We start from the raw sequence: 15,583 nt of genomic DNA, 5'->3' as shown, positions 1-15,583 counted from the left end.
AATGGAGAACAAATAAACAACTACACGTCCTGCTTTTTACCGCCTTTAGCCTGAAAGATAGAATCATCAAATGTGGTATCAGTTTAGTAATTCCCTTTGTGCGATATTTTTGATTACTCCTAGAGGAGCTTATCTGTCAATAGTAGCTTATGACTTAGTTTTCTTTGTTTGTTCCCTTACCATACAGCTGAGGGGGGATGGATTCAGGGTTTTAACATCCTGTAGGGACTCTACATTCTATAGCCTAACACTACAAATATATTTACTGTATATTTTATAGGCTTTTCCCAATATATATTAGTATCAATATATTGACAAACCTTCACCTTCAGACAGTGATGTAGTGGTAGTTGACAAAACAATATGCATTCAGGCCTTCATATTAAAACAAAAACTGACAGAAAATTATAACAATAGGCAATATAATTCTAAATATCAGCTGAATAACTATAATATGGAAATCCAAATAATTAGAAATAGTGAGACTTTAGTAAAGGTTGAAGAAGCGCAACTTGGACTCATGATTATGGCCCTTCATTAATTAACATTAATGCTAGGAATTCCGGTTCTTCTTAATGGTGACTACAGCTTCACACTCAGAGTTTTTCATTATTCAACACTGTAGAACCCATATTTAAAATAACAAAGTATAATGGGCCTCATGCTAATATCAACAAAATAATTTTCATTAGGCCTACCTGTAATACCCATAGACATATATACATAGACGCCGCATTGACTGCCGCTGCCTATTGGAGCCGACGTCCTCGCCAGCCGCCATCTTGGACGGGTCTCGCTTCGCCTCCACAATGCATTCACTTCTATTGAGGAAGGAGCTGTATGCACAAGTAAAATAGAATAACTCACTGAATTTTCAACTGATTTTCACGCGGTTTGGTTTGTTACAAACAGCACACATGTAGTTATGATACAGGATGCTTTTGTACATTAAAAATGCGGGATTTCATGCTTTAATACTTTCTGCAGATAGCAACAGCATGTTATTTAGGTCACAACACAGTTCTTTTATTCACCTCAACCCCAGAGTGCGATGGATATATACATATATATATATATATACAGTACAGGCCAAAAGTTTGGACACACCTTCTCATTCAATGCGTTTTCTTTATTTTCATGACTATTTACATTGTAGATTCTCACTGAAGGCATCAAAACTATGAATGAACACATGTGGAGTTATGTACTTAACAAAAAAAAGTGAAATAACTGAAAACATGTTTTATATTCTAGTTTCTTCAAAATAGCCACCCTTTGCTCTGATTACTACTTTGCACACTCTTGGCATTCTCTCCATGAGCTTCAAGAGGTAGTCACCTGAAATGGTTTCCACTTCACAGGTGTGCCTTATCAGGGTTAATTAGTGGAATTTCTTGCTTTATCAATGGGGTTGGGACCATCAGTTGTGTTGTGCAGAAGTCAGGTTAATACACAGCCAACAGCCCTATTGGACAACTGTTAAAATTCATATTATGGCAAGAACCAATCAGCTAACTAAAGAAAAATGAGTGGCCATCATTACTTTAAGAAATGAAGGTCAGTCAGTCCGGAAAATTGCAAAAACTTTAAATGTGTCCCCAAGTGGAGTCGCAAAAACCATCAAGCGCTACAACGAAACTGGCACACATGAGGACCGACCCAGGAAAGGAAGACCAAGAGTCACCTCTGCTTCTGAGGATAAGTTCATCCGAGTCACCAGCCTCAGAAATCGCAAGTTAACAGCAGCTCAGATCAGAGACCAGATGAATGCCACACAGAGTTCTAGCAGCAGACCCATCTCTAGAACAACTGTTAAGAGGAGACTGTGCCAATCAGGCCTTCATGGTCAAATAGCTGCTAGGAAACCACTGCTAAGGAGAGGCAACAAGCAGAAGAGATTTGTTTGGGCCAAGAAACACAAGGAATGGACATTAGACCAGTGGAAATCTGTGCTTTGGTCTGATGAGTCCAAATTTGAGATCTTTGGTTCCAACCGCCGTGTCTTTGTGAGACGCAGAAAAGGTGAACGGATGGATTCCACATGCCTGGTTCCCACTGTGAAGCATGGAGGAGGAGGTGTGATGGTGTGGGGGTGTTTTGCTGGTGACACTGTTGGGGATTTATTCAAAATTGAAGGCACACTGAACCAGCATGGCTACCACAGCATCCTGCAGCGACATGCCATCCCATCCGGTTTGCGTTTAGTTGGACGATCATTTATTTTTCAACAGGACAATGACCCCAAACACACTTCCAGGCTGTGTAAGGGCTATTTGACCAAGAAGGAGAGTGATGGAGTGCTGCGGCAGATGACCTGGCCTCCACAGTCACCGGACCTGAACCCAATCGAGATGGTTTGGGGTGAGCTGGACCGCAGAGTGAAGGCAAAGGGGCCAACAAGTGCTAAACACCTCTGGGAACTCCTTCAAGACTGTTGGAAAACCATTTCAGGTGACTACCGCTTGAAGCTCATGGAGAGAATGCCAAGAGTGTGCAAAGCAGTAATCAGAGCAAAGGGTGGCTATTTTGAAGAAACTAGAATATAAAACATGTTTTCAGTTATTTCACCTTTTTTTGTTAAGTACATAACTCCACATGTGTTCATTCATAGTTTTGATGCCTTCAGTGAGAATCTACAATGTAAATAGTCATGAAAATAAAGAAAACGCATTGAATGAGAAGGTGTGTCCAAACTTTTGGCCTGTACTGTATATATATATATAGCGAGTTATTCTATTTTACGTGTGCATACAGCTCCTTCCTCAATAGAAGTGAATGCATTGTGGAGACGAAGCGAGACCCATCCAAGATGGCGGCCGGCGAGGACGCGCTCAGGCAGTCGATGCGGCGTCTATGTATATATGTCTATGGTAATACCACACTGAAGCTATTAAGTCTTGCCCATGGCTGGTGGCACACCTGTGGTTCAGCTTTCTACCTGCAAGTGGCGCCAAAACGTCGCTACAGGCCACAAGGACCATTTAGTAGCCTTAAAATTTGCCTGACGAAAATAAACATGGATTAAAAAAATATATGAAACGGTGTTCTTTGCGCACACTCTTTGAATTCCGAGCCATTCATAGTTATATGTTGAAATATGTATTGAATATGTGCATACATCGTGTTGAGATACTTTAAATTTTGTCCTCCCGTCCCCCGGCACGGAGAGGACAGACTAGCGGCTCCATTGCCTGCCGCCAAAATTCAAGTTAGAAGAGAGAAGAAGCACTTTGCGTGCTGTCGGTTGTAAACACTGGGCTGAAACCTAGTGCTTCAACTTTTAAGTTACCGGTTTAATATTCAGACACAAAACTCGCCTCCGGAGTCTGCGGGGAGAAGACAACCTAAAGATGCACATCAAGTCTATTATTATTGAAGGATTCAAGTCCTACGCACAGAGGACGGAGATCAACGGCTTCGACCCGCTGTTTAACGCCATCACAGGACTGAACGGCAGCGGAAAGTCCAATATTTTGGACTCGATATGTTTCCTTCTGGGCATTTCCAATCTCAGCCATGTAAGTGTGTTATTGGCTATAGAGTCGTTCAGCTTTATCAAAGCGGTGACCTTAAATCAATCATATTGTAGAGTTTGGTATGGTAGTTTCCTATCGTTCACTAGCAAAACAGTTAACGTAACGTTAGCTAGCCAGAGACATGCCAAGAAAACGGGTCACGTTTGAAAGTTTAAAGGGGAAAATACCACCTAAATTAAGAATTCCGACATGTTATTTATATGGCCGAAAAAAATAAAAACAGTAAGTTATTTGTGAGCATGAGCTACTCTCTGTCAAAGCCAGAAGCCAGAGAAGTAAGTGTCAAACTTGTGATGTTACAGGGTTACAGTCTGTAGCTGCTCCATAGAGCCTGACTTTGTGGACCAATTGAATGTTTGCTTTCATTTTTTAATACCCAACTGAACTTTATCCCATCGAAATGTTCTCAGTTCTGCAACAGAAATGTACCCGTTTACCATTACATTACTCTGGGTGGTCACTGTCATTTATAACATCTTTCTCCATTCATTGTCTATGGAGCAGCTTCAGACTTTCTACTCTATGACATCACAAATTTAAGTTTTGGCAATCTAAAGGGGAACTATGCCCATTTCATAAATTCATATATGTTATTACTATGAGCTAAGACAGCTGAACCTTGACCCTAATCCAAAAATTATATTATCATTTTCAGTTATTATTATAATTGATTTTAGACGCAACAAAAACCCAGCTGCAGATAGCATCATCCATGGTAAAACTGTGGAAAGGGTACCTTCATATAAATATCTAGGCACCTTTTTTGATGAGAAGCTGCAATTTGATGTGAACACTGCAGACATTGTGAAGCGAGGGCAACAGAGAATTCACCTTCTCCGCAAACTAAACTCTTTTTTCTGTCAGTCCTGCTATTCTTTGTCGTTTTTATCAGTCTTTTATCGAGAGTCTCTTGTGTTTCTCCTTTATCTTCTGGTTCCCCAGCCTTACACTGAGAGATAAAAACAGCTTGTACAGCATTATTAAAACATGTTCCAAGATCACAGGAGTGAAACTTAGGGACTTGTACAGCTTCTGTGACCAACAAACTTTGAAGAAGGTAAACAGCATTTTGTCTTCTCCTGGTCATGTGCTTGCAGGTGAATTTTCTAAGTTGCCCTCAGGTCGCCGCTATGTCTCACCTGTCTGTATGACTAACTGTTTTTTGAAATCTTTTATTACCTCTGCTATTCGTCTCTTAAATTCTTTATAATGATTTTATTCCTTTTACGACACGTATTCCTCAGCATACTATTTATTCTGTTTATTCATGTATCTTATCTACTGTATCCTATTGTGTGTACTGTGTCTGTATAATGTATGCAAGCTGTTCAAACCAGTTGCCCCTGGTGGGATTAATAAAGTTGTCTGTATCTGTATCTGTAAAAAACTAATGTCTTTGTTTTATTTTCACTTGAAAGGTGCGAGCCTCCAACCTCCAGGACCTGGTGTACAAAAATGGACAGGGTGGTATCACCAAGGCCACTGTGTCTATTACTTTTGACAACTCCAACAAAAGCCAGAGTCCTCTGGGTTTTGAAACCCACGATGAGATAACCGTCACCAGACAGGTTGGCATTAGATAAAGAAGTCTCTGTAATTGATGTACAAGATTATTGTGTGCAATGCTAACACAAAAACTGTTATACATTGTTCTTTTAGGTGGTAATTGGCGGCAGGAACAAGTACCTCATCAATGGAGTTAATGCCAACAACACCAGGGTGCAGGACTTGTTCTGCTCTGTTGGCCTCAATGTCAACAACCCGCATTTTCTCATCATGCAGGTAGGCTATCAGTGTTGTGTCTGCAGCAGTGTGCATGGGTGTCTTTGTATCCTTCTGCAGGGTGTTATATCATGTGTTGTTTCCAATATTTTAGGGGAGGATCACCAAAGTTCTTAACATGAAGCCACCAGAGGTAAAGCACACACACATGCTGTTCATCTCACCATATCAACTATTTCAAACACACGTCCTGCCTTTTCCAAGTTTTCCAATGACGACCTCTTTTCTTTCAGATCCTTGCTATGATTGAGGAGGCAGCAGGAACCAGGATGTACGAATGTAAAAAGATTAGCGCTCAGAAAACCATTGAGAAGAAAGAGGCCAAGCTGAAGGAGATTCAGACAGTATGTTAAATATCCAAATTAGCTTTTGACTAGCTAACCTCTGTTCATTCTCCAGTGGGCAGCTGCAACAAATACAGTTGGAACTAATGTTGAAATATCTAACCGTTGCTCTTCATTTACACTTTAAGATTTTGGATGAGGAAATTACTCCAACCATGCATAAACTCCAAGAGGTAGGTTCACTGCAATATCTAAACTTAAAAATGTCCTGCTGTGATTGACACCTGATGGCATGATGTCTGTGATACATTTAATTTTTAGTCATATCAATTTTTTCATATCCTTTCTCCCTGTGCAGGAACGATCATCATACTTGGAGTACCAGAAGCTGATGCGTGAGATCCAGCACTTGTCACGGCTGTACGTGGCCTGGCTGTTTGTGTGTGCAGAGGAAACCAAGCTGAAGTCAGCAGAGAATCTGAAGGTAATGCAGGATAACATCACCAAGATGCAAGCAAGCATGGCTGAGAACGAGAGCAAAGTCCAGGAGCTGACAGCCCAGATTCAGGAGCTGCAGAAGAAAAAAGACCAGGTACACTGGAAGACGTTATTGTCCTTGTCCTTTTGAAGTTGATTTTGTTGAAGATTTGAATCCTTGCCCCAGATCACCCTCTTGGTTTAAAGAGGTGTTGCTTTGTCTTTGATGTTTATTTGAAGGAGGTGACTGGAGTATTGAAATCCCTGGAAGAGGCTCTAGCAGATGTGCAACGTGTCGACGCCAAAGCTCAGAGCGCACTTGACCTGAAAAAACAGAATGTCAAAGATGAAACCAAAAAGAGGAAAGAGCTTGTCAAGAGCATGGAGGAGGTAATGTAATGTGTGCCCGTGTGACGTGTGTAATCTCTGGTCAAAACAAATTCTTTTGCAATTGAGATTCACATATAATGAGGGCAGTTTGCACAGCTTGATCACCAGTTGTTTCCTTTACTCTTAGGACAAGAAAATGCTTGTGGTAAAAGAAAAGGAGGTTGCTAAGTTGGCAGAGCAGCTTCAGGCTCTACAGGAGGATGGACAGAAGGAAAGCGCAGCCCTTGAGGCAGCTGAGCAGCATTTCAGGGCTGTGTCAGCAGGCCTTTCTACAAATGAGGACGGAGAGGAGGCTACACTGGCTGGGCAGATGATGGCCTGCAAGAATGACATGAGCAAGGCAGATACTGAGGCAAAGCAGGTGAGGAAAAGAAGTTTTCAACACAAACATTTATGCTCAGTGGCATGAATGCATTTTCATCAGAGGCCTGCTGTTTATAAAATTCTGCCGCGTTGAGAAAATACTAGATTTATTTGCTGTCAAATTCAAAGATTGTTAATCTGTCTTCTCTCTGTGCTCGTTTCTGTTCAGGCCCAGATGACCCTGAAGCATGCCCAGGCTGAGCTGAAGACCAAACAGGCAGAGGTGAAAAAGATGGACAGTGGCTACAAGAAGGACCAGGACAGCCTGCAGGCTGTAACAAGCAGCAAGGAGAAACTACAGGCTGAGCTGAATAAACTCAACTATGAAGGTACTGTGTGTGAGCAGAGCAGTGCATGCAGACAGCCTTTTGTACTCATGGCAGCTACATTTTTTATGTTGTACATCACGTATCCATGTGTGAGGTCTGTGTGTGTGTGTGTGTCTGTATGCAGATGGGAAGGAGGAGACTCTGCTTGACACAAGAAGACAGCTGTCCAGAGAGGTCGCTAAACTTAAAGAGACCTATGAGAGGCTTGTGTCTCGCTTCCCTAACTTGCGCTTCGACTACAAGTAAGGATTTACCAAATGAATTTGCTTACGTCTTTAACTGTACTGTATGTTTTAAATCTAGCTGTTCTTACTTTTGTTTGTTTGCCCTCGAACTGATGACAACTAGTGCTGGACACTGTATAGTTTTGTTTTTGCAACATAATAACAACTTGTGCAATAACCATATAGTGAAAGACTGCAATATTGTACTTTGAATATAGTACTCGTACTCGTACTCGTACTCGTCGTCCTCCGCTTATCCGGGTCCAGGTCGCGTGGGCAGCAGCCTCAGCAAAGAAGCCCAGACAGTCCTCTCCCCAGCCACTTCCGTCAGCTCTTCCGCAGGAACCCCGAGGCGTTCCCAGGCCAGCTGGGTGATGTAGTCCCTCCAGCGTGTTCTGGGGCGGCCCCAAGGTCTCCTCCCGGTTGGACACGCCCGAAACACCTCCCAAGGGAGGCGTCCGGAAGGCATCCTTACCAGATGCCCGAACCACCTCAACTGGCTCCTCTCGATGTAACAACATAGTAATTACATTCTGTCTGTAGGCGCTGTTTTATCTGATATGTGCCATGCTGTTACCGTTGTGGTCAGTCAGACAGAGCCCTCACTGTCAGGCATCATCTGATTGGTTAGAATCTGCACACATATGAGTGAGGTTTATAAGACTCGTCCTGCCTCACTACTCTACATGGTTTAAGGAGTAAAGTGTGACAAGTGCAGACGAAAGTGTGAAAGACAAAGAGGAACTGGTGCCTAAAAAAAATAGCACATCAGCCGTCTGTCAGTATTTTGGTTACAGGAGAGTCAAGTACTGAGTACACTTTAATATCCATTGAACATAGCAGCATATTGCATGTTTCCTCACATCGTGCTGCCTTAATAATAACCCATTTTAGGGCAAAATCATCTTTTCCAAACAAAGGATGCATTAATCTACCCTGAATTTAAAGGCCCTGCACAACCCCTCAGGTGTTTTAAATTATTCCAGCTGATCATAATATTTTCCAGTTTCATTCTGGGAATTTTGGATAACTAGATGGGGCTCTAGCCCTCGGGGATACTGACAAACTCTGCTATTGTGATGACTGAAAAAAAAAAAACTATAACATTTGGATCACTATTGCTGCTCTGGGAAATCCTTGGAAATAATTACTAATGTGACGACCACACAAGTAGAATGATTCACTGCTTAGAGCACATCACTTAAAGAGAAACTTGTTCATGCAAATGCGAAGAAAAAAAATTGTGTTGTACACATAACTACAGAGGTTGTTGGTTGTTCACTTGTTGGTGAATTTTGTTTGTACAGGTCCTGGTATTTAACATGCTGGCTTACACTATCACCATTATTGGGACACTCAAATAAAACTGAGTTATTGTTAGGATAAGGAGCAAAAACACCTCTATGAGGCTTAAAGGGATAGTGCACCGAAAAATGAATATTCAGCCATTATCTACTCACCCATATGCCGAGGGAGGCTCAGGTGAAGTTTTAGAGTCCTCACATCCCTTGCGGAGATCCAAGGGGAGAGTGGGTAGCAGCACAACTCCACCTAATGCAGGCTGGGTGCCCCAGATTCAAACGTCCAAAAACCACATAACTGAAGCCACAGAATATCTCCCTGAATTTCTCTCTGAATTTTCATTTTTGGGTGCACTGTCCTTTTAACTGAGCTCGATGAAAGCTTTCTGAGGCTGAAAGATGTGATTGATTCTTAAAGATTAGTGATAGATTTTGTCAGATCTGAGTGTTTGTCTGAATAATCATAATAATTTGCAGCCTGATTGAAACTCACAAGTGTACATGCATACGAGGGTGGAAACACCTGTTAATAAAGTTTTATTAAGGAGAAAATTCCCAGAGTATTTGCTTATAAAATTCACTGGCTCATCATGTTGCCCTGGGCCCTGACCAGAGTTTCATCATTCAACACGTGTACATGCTTTCTGCTGTCTTACAGGGACCCAGAGCGAGGATGGGACCGCAGCAAAGTGAAGGGGCTGCTAGCTAACCTGATCACAGTCCGTGATGTCACCTATGCGACAGGATTGGAGGTTGTTGCAGGAGGACGGCTCTATAACATTGTAGTTGACACAGAGGTGGGTGTGTTAGTGGGTAGTGTGCATGTTATTTTAGTGCAATCATGTTTTAGTATTTCATTGGCAGAGCTGTGGGATAGTTTGTCATGTGATTTTTGTCTTTGCCAGGTCACCGGTAAAAAACTGTTGGAGAAGGGAGAGCTACAGCGGAGGTATACCATCATTCCCCTGAACAAGATCTCTGCCAAGACACTCAATGACAAAGTGGTGAATGCTGCCAAGAGCCTGGTGAGAGATTTAAACAGTGCCCGGTTTGGAAATTAAATCGTCCTTCTGTTTGATCTCAAAACATGATGCACAGTCTCTTTGATGACTTGTCTTTGTCCGTTCTCCCCCGCTGTCAGGTTGGAGAGGACAACGTCCACACAGCTCTGTCCCTGGTGGGCTATGAGTCTGACCTGCGTAAGGCCATGGAGTACGTCTTTGGCTCCACGCTGGTGTGTGACACCCTGGACAACGCCAAAAAAGTGGCTTTTGATAAGCAGGTGATGACCAAGACCGTCACTCTTGGAGGGGACATCTTCGACCCACAGGGAACTCTGAGCGGAGGTGAGAACAACAAAGATCATGTGTTTGTCAGTGAGGTCGCGTTAAAACATGCCAAACCATGTTATCCTGTACATCCAGATGTTTTCATTATTGCTCAAAATTCATCACTGTTTTCTAAAACTCTGAACCTGTCATGAGTGCAGTGGACTTTCTAATGTACTTTCTTTGTCCTGCTTTTTCTCCTCCAGGCGCTCGCTCCCAGTCAGCATCAGTTCTGTCCAGCCTGCAGGAACTGAAGGAGGTTCGGGACAACCTGAATGAAAAGGAAGCCCAGCTTCAGGATACTGAAAGACAACTGGCCGGCCTTAAGGGAACTGCAGAGAAGTATGCCTGACACAAACACACAAAATAAATACCTACACTTATTTGAATTATTTAATTAGAGCATACAGATCAGCTAGGTCAATATATTTATATACTTTATCGGTGGGGCTTTTGTTTTCCATGTTTTTTCAAATTTTCCAAGTATTAATTCACAAAATAAATCAGGAACTTATTGCCCTCTTGCTTTCACATACTCCTGGTGTATTTTTGCTTTCATCATCTCACATTTATTAACCAACCTCCTACATTTTCTTCTTCACCACATTTTCTCCCCACAGGTACCGTCAGCTGAAGCAGCAGTATGAGCTGAAGGTGGAGGAGGAACAGATTCTGCAGGCCAAGCTGCAGCAGAGCTCCTTCCATCAGCAGCAAGAGGAGCTGGAGAGGCTGCGCAAGGCCATCGGTCAGAACACTGACACACGTGCACAGCCATACACTTTAAAATAAATGAGCTCAACAGGGCAGTTTGTGCATACTGTATACAGTAATTAATTGTGTGGTGTGTTTGTTTAACCAGAGGAGAGTGAGGAGACTTTGCGTGTCACCAAGGACGTGCAGAAACGGGCTGAGGAAAAGTACAAGGTGCTGGAGAACAAGATGAAGAACGCTGAGGCAGAGAGAGAGAAGGAGCTGAAAGCCGCGCAGCAGAAACTCAATGCAGCCAAGGCCAAAGCTGATGCCTTCAATAAGAAGCTGAAGCAGAAGCAGCAGGTACATCAAACAGACACACACACAGTCAGACAGTCAGCAGTCCTCTCTATGCATTGCTTCAACAGCGACAATCTGTTAATGCTTCTGGTGAGCTGATCAAACATGCTGCTTTTCTTGCTCATGTGTGCAGGAGTCTGATGCTGTGGCCCTGGAGCTGGAGGAGCTGCGGAGGGAGCAGGCTGGTTATGAGCAGCAGATTCAGGCTGTGGATGAAGCCCTGAAGGCCATCCAGGAGCAGATAGACAGCATGGCATGCACCGTATCACAGAACAAGGTAATGGGATCGCTTTTACAGTATGTTTATGTATACAGGTAGGCCTCAGAGCTCACACATCTTAGGTATACATTGGGGATGCAGGATAATAGTGGCACATCATTGGTACTGGCAGATTGTCCCATGGAGAGCATCAAACAGCCTGTTAAAGTAGGATGAAATTTATAGTTTTGTGCAAAAATGTCACATAAAAATACATGTGGCATGTTTTTACATGTAACATAAGTTGAAGTAGTTTTCTTATTTTGCCCAGTGAATGTGTATATTTTGAAAAGCATTTTATTTTATGTCCACATCAGCCAGTGAGCCATCACAGTAAAAGGCATAATGAAATGTTAAGAGACTGGATGTTATGAACAAGAAAAAGCCAGCAACACTCGGTGTCCTTCATGACAAACTTTTAATACCTCACTGGTACAGGTGATCAAACACACAGACCGGTTTCGACAAGTGTCTTCCTCAGTGTGTGAAATGCTAGAGACTGGATGTTCTCTGCAATTGCACATGTATCAGCAATCAGCCAAAATGATTTAGAAAAACATGGGATACCAGGAAAAATCCAATGTCGTGCATCCCCAGAATAAATGTTTACTGTTATTTTTTTTTCCTCCCTCTCCTCATAACGTATTCTCTGTTGCTGTGCAGGAGGCAGTGCGTAAAGCCCAGGAGGAGCTGGCCAAACAAAAGGAAGTGATCATGGCTCAGGACAAAGAGCTCAAGGTGAATACAGGGTTTTGCCTTTGATGCTTTGGTTTTTAACCCCTGTTTAGCCCCTTTTCCACTGCACAAAATACTCGCTAACACCTTGCTTTTAAATGTAATGGGAGCAGTTACATTCAGCATTCACACCCAGGTCAAATGAGTCTTCAGTAGTCACAGTTATTTATCGGCTCCGGCTCTGATCGGCATTGACGGAGACATAACACCTGGGGGTATGCGCTAATTTTAGCCCCTCACCAGCAAGATGCAATGATGCACCACCACAAAATATTGTCTGTCTCCACCTAAGCAGCACTCACACATCCATCCAAGTTAGTCTGCACCAAGTTTGAAGTAAATTAGTAAGAGATATATAAGAAGAAGTAACCACTGTTAAGTTTTCACAGGCCTCCATGCTGTTTCCTGCTTTTTACTAACCTGTTTTCTAGCATGTGTGTGATGTCGAACATGACACCAAAAAAAATCCACATGCACACAGTCTGTAGCCTATTTTAGAGGGTGTACCCATGTTTTAAAACAAAACGTTAGCATTAATTTTGCTGGAAAAGGCTATTGGAGAAGGTTAGAGTGAATCCTGGGAGCGTAGTACATCATTTTCTTATGCTCTACCTGTGACACTTTGACTTTTCTCTTTCGTTTGTCTACTTCACTTTCTTAATGACTGCATGGAATATTAAAATGTGACTATTTGTTTGATCATTTGTATTGAATGAATTATGAATTGAATGTCCCAGGGTAAGAGCTCAGAGGCCAATAAAATAAGGGAGCAGAACAACGAGGTCCAGCTGAAGATCAAGGAACTGGAACACAATATTAGTAAGCACCGCAAAGACAGCCAGGAAGCTGCTGACAAGGTACACACGCGCACACCATTTTTCAGTCAGTCCTTTACTGTAATAGTATAATTCCATGAGCTATGAGTCTGCTGAAAGTTTCTTCATTATCTGGTATGATCAGGGTCCTCTAAACATCTCTCTCCCACTCGTCTTACGTTCTTCCTCCAGGTTTCTCGCATGCTGGAGGAACACGACTGGATTGCGACAGAGCGTCAGTTCTTCGGCCAGCCCAACACCTCTTACGACTTTAAGACCAACAACCCCCGTGAGGCTGGTCAGCGGCTGAAGAAGCTGGAGGAGACCACCACCAAGCTGGAGAGAAACGTCAACAAGAGGGCCATGAACATGCTGAACGAGGCAGAGGAAAGGGTGAGGACAAAGACGCAGACAGAGTTTGGGAGATTGTGTCAAGTGCAGAAACTACAATTGCAGCTTTGAGTATCTAACATCTATCCCACACACTTGTCTTCCCTCCTGCAGTACAACGACCTGATGAAGAAGAAGAGGATCGTGGAGAACGATAAGGCCAAAATCTTGCAGACCATCGAGGAGCTGGACCAGAAGAAGAACGAGGCTCTCAATGTTGCGTGGCAGAAGGTCTGCGCTCTTTTAGCAAATTATTTTCTCCCATACATTTGCATTTGTCGCTCTCTTTTATCTAAGATTGGACTATGTGTTGTCAGTTTATTAGGTACACCTGGTTAAAGCTAATACAGCATTAGACTGCATTATATTTTAGAATCAGTGATTAAAATTTTGAGCTGAAATTTGTCTTGCATCCAAAGATATCACTTGTGTCAAATAAATACACATAAAATACACTTAAATCCAAAAATACAAAACAATATTTAACCAAGCAACAAAACCATACTACAGACATTAAAAAAAACAAAGCCATTGCTTTTCCTTCACTTGTAACATTTCCCCTCCTCTGCAGGTAAACAAGGACTTTGGATCTATTTTCTCTACTCTGCTGCCGGGGGCCACTGCCAAACTGGCTCCTCCCCAGGGCTGCGGTGTCTTGGAGGGCCTGGAGTTTAAGGTTGCCCTGGGCAACACCTGGAAGGAGAACCTCACTGAGCTCAGCGGTGGGCAAAGGTCAGCAAAAGCACTTTTATGATCTTTGAGTGTTTATTATTTTGTCTGTTTTAGTAGCATGAACATGAAGGTTGATGGAGCAACCTCTTTTGTTTTCAGATCACTGGTGGCCTTGTCTCTTATCCTGGCCATGCTGCTGTTCAAACCAGCTCCCATCTACATCTTAGACGAGGTGGACGCCGCCCTGGATCTGTCGCACACACAGAACATCGGACAGATGCTGCGCACACATTTTAGACACTCCCAGGTGTGTTGAAAAACACCTGCACATGTTTAACCCCCTTACTAAGCCACATCATGTACACATTCACCATATTCTTACTCGTGTTAAAGCATCAAAGAGCAAAACTCACCATACCTTTTAATTCTCTCCCTGCAGTTTGTGGTGGTGTCCCTGAAAGACGGCATGTTCACCAACGCCAACGTCCTGTTCAAGACAAAGTTTGTCGACGGCATGTCCACAGTTACTCGCTCTGCACTCAGCCAGAGTGACACCAACATTCCTCAGAAAGGCCAAGACAAGGCTCGTCAGAAAGACAAGAGGACCAAACAGCTCATCAGCTAATTGTTGCACTGCAGTCGCTTAATAGAAACTTTGTTCTGGTGTATTTCTTTAGGATCCATACCACTGAACATAAAATGTGTTAATAACTTCTTGCAATCAATCTTGTGTATACTCTGATCTCTATTAGTCATTGCCTTCCCCTGATCTTAAGAGTTGTGTTTGACTGTTTTTATGGTCGTCTTTGTTGAGCTGTGTAAATGTGGAGTTTCTTCATGTTTGTATTTTAAACCTTTTAACTGTAAATTTATTTTCTCTAAACTGTCCTTGTTATCCTGTCTCTTTCCTGGTCTATGCTCATGCTCGTCTACAACACATTTTAAATTTTTATATGCAGCTGATGTGTCCATATATTTTAGTAAATAAAGCAGGTCAGATATAAATATTTGACTCTTGTGTGTTTTTGCTCATTGCCACGTCTTGAAACAGCTTTGCAGAATCTGTTCAATGTTGACGCCCCCTAGTGGTGCTTTCAAAGACAGCAATGCACACACTATAACTGGGAATGAACCCAGCAGTGTTCGACACTAGTGTTAAGTGATTTTAGCAATGTTCACATGAAAAAATATTCAGGCCTGTGATCCAGCACAAGCTCTGGTTTAAGAGTTGCAAATAATTTTAATTTTACTGATGCATACATTTCAAACAATCAAAACTGCATTTGTTAACATCCAGTCATTTGATTAGCAAACAAACAACACTCAGTAACATCTACTGCCTGGTTATTACTCACTATTCAACAGGATTGTTTTGCTCATTTCATGATACAATGGTGAACCACAAACCTGATAACTGATTCATATTTTTGAGGCTGAGCAGCTATGTTCCTCATTTGGAACACACTTATCTTGACAATAATAATTCATGGTGGATCGTTGGTTCATGTCACAAATGTAATTTCTAGTTGGGTCCTGTAGTAATTAAAATTGGGATGTTAAATGAAACTCAGTACAAACTCAAATTAGACTAACTTAATGCAGGTAAGCGGTATTTTAGTTAACTGAAAAGAAAAAGAAGACTTTACAA

The 15,583-nt window shown here is 42.3% G+C and overlaps 1 protein-coding gene across 1 annotated transcript; it reads left to right on the top strand.

Moving 5' to 3' along the window:
* Positions 1–3,203: 3,203 nt before the first annotated feature.
* Positions 3,204–14,940, top strand: smc2 (structural maintenance of chromosomes 2). Its single transcript, XM_033622942.2, has 25 exons — positions 3,204–3,518; positions 4,955–5,104; positions 5,196–5,318; positions 5,413–5,451; positions 5,552–5,662; positions 5,791–5,835; positions 5,961–6,194; positions 6,320–6,469; positions 6,597–6,830; positions 7,002–7,161; positions 7,286–7,403; positions 9,345–9,483; positions 9,592–9,711; positions 9,828–10,032; positions 10,221–10,356; positions 10,635–10,759; positions 10,874–11,067; positions 11,198–11,341; positions 11,987–12,061; positions 12,796–12,915; positions 13,066–13,266; positions 13,378–13,494; positions 13,835–13,995; positions 14,095–14,242; positions 14,375–14,940. The coding sequence occupies exons 1-25, from the start codon at positions 3,351–3,353 to the stop codon at positions 14,558–14,560; spliced, it is 3,603 nt and encodes a 1,200-aa protein (XP_033478833.1). The 5' UTR covers positions 3,204–3,350; the 3' UTR covers positions 14,561–14,940.
* Positions 14,941–15,583: the final 643 nt, after the last annotated feature.

Source organism: Epinephelus lanceolatus, chromosome 3, assembly GCF_041903045.1.
Source record: "Epinephelus lanceolatus isolate andai-2023 chromosome 3, ASM4190304v1, whole genome shotgun sequence".
Classification (NCBI taxonomy): Eukaryota; Metazoa; Chordata; class Actinopteri; order Perciformes; family Serranidae; genus Epinephelus; species Epinephelus lanceolatus.
Note: the sequence above shows the minus strand (reverse complement) of the source record. Positions and strands in the feature narration are given on the sequence as shown.

Coding starts and splice junctions, on each gene's coding strand:
- smc2 (XM_033622942.2), top strand. CDS start 3,351: ATGCACATCAAGTCTATTATTATTGAAGGATTCAAGTCCTACGCACAG. Junction 9,712..9,827: donor TGAATGCTGCCAAGAGCCTG/GTGAGAGATTTA, acceptor CCCCGCTGTCAG/GTTGGAGAGGACAACGTCCA. Junction 11,068..11,197: donor AGCTGAAGCAGAAGCAGCAG/GTACATCAAACA, acceptor TCATGTGTGCAG/GAGTCTGATGCTGTGGCCCT.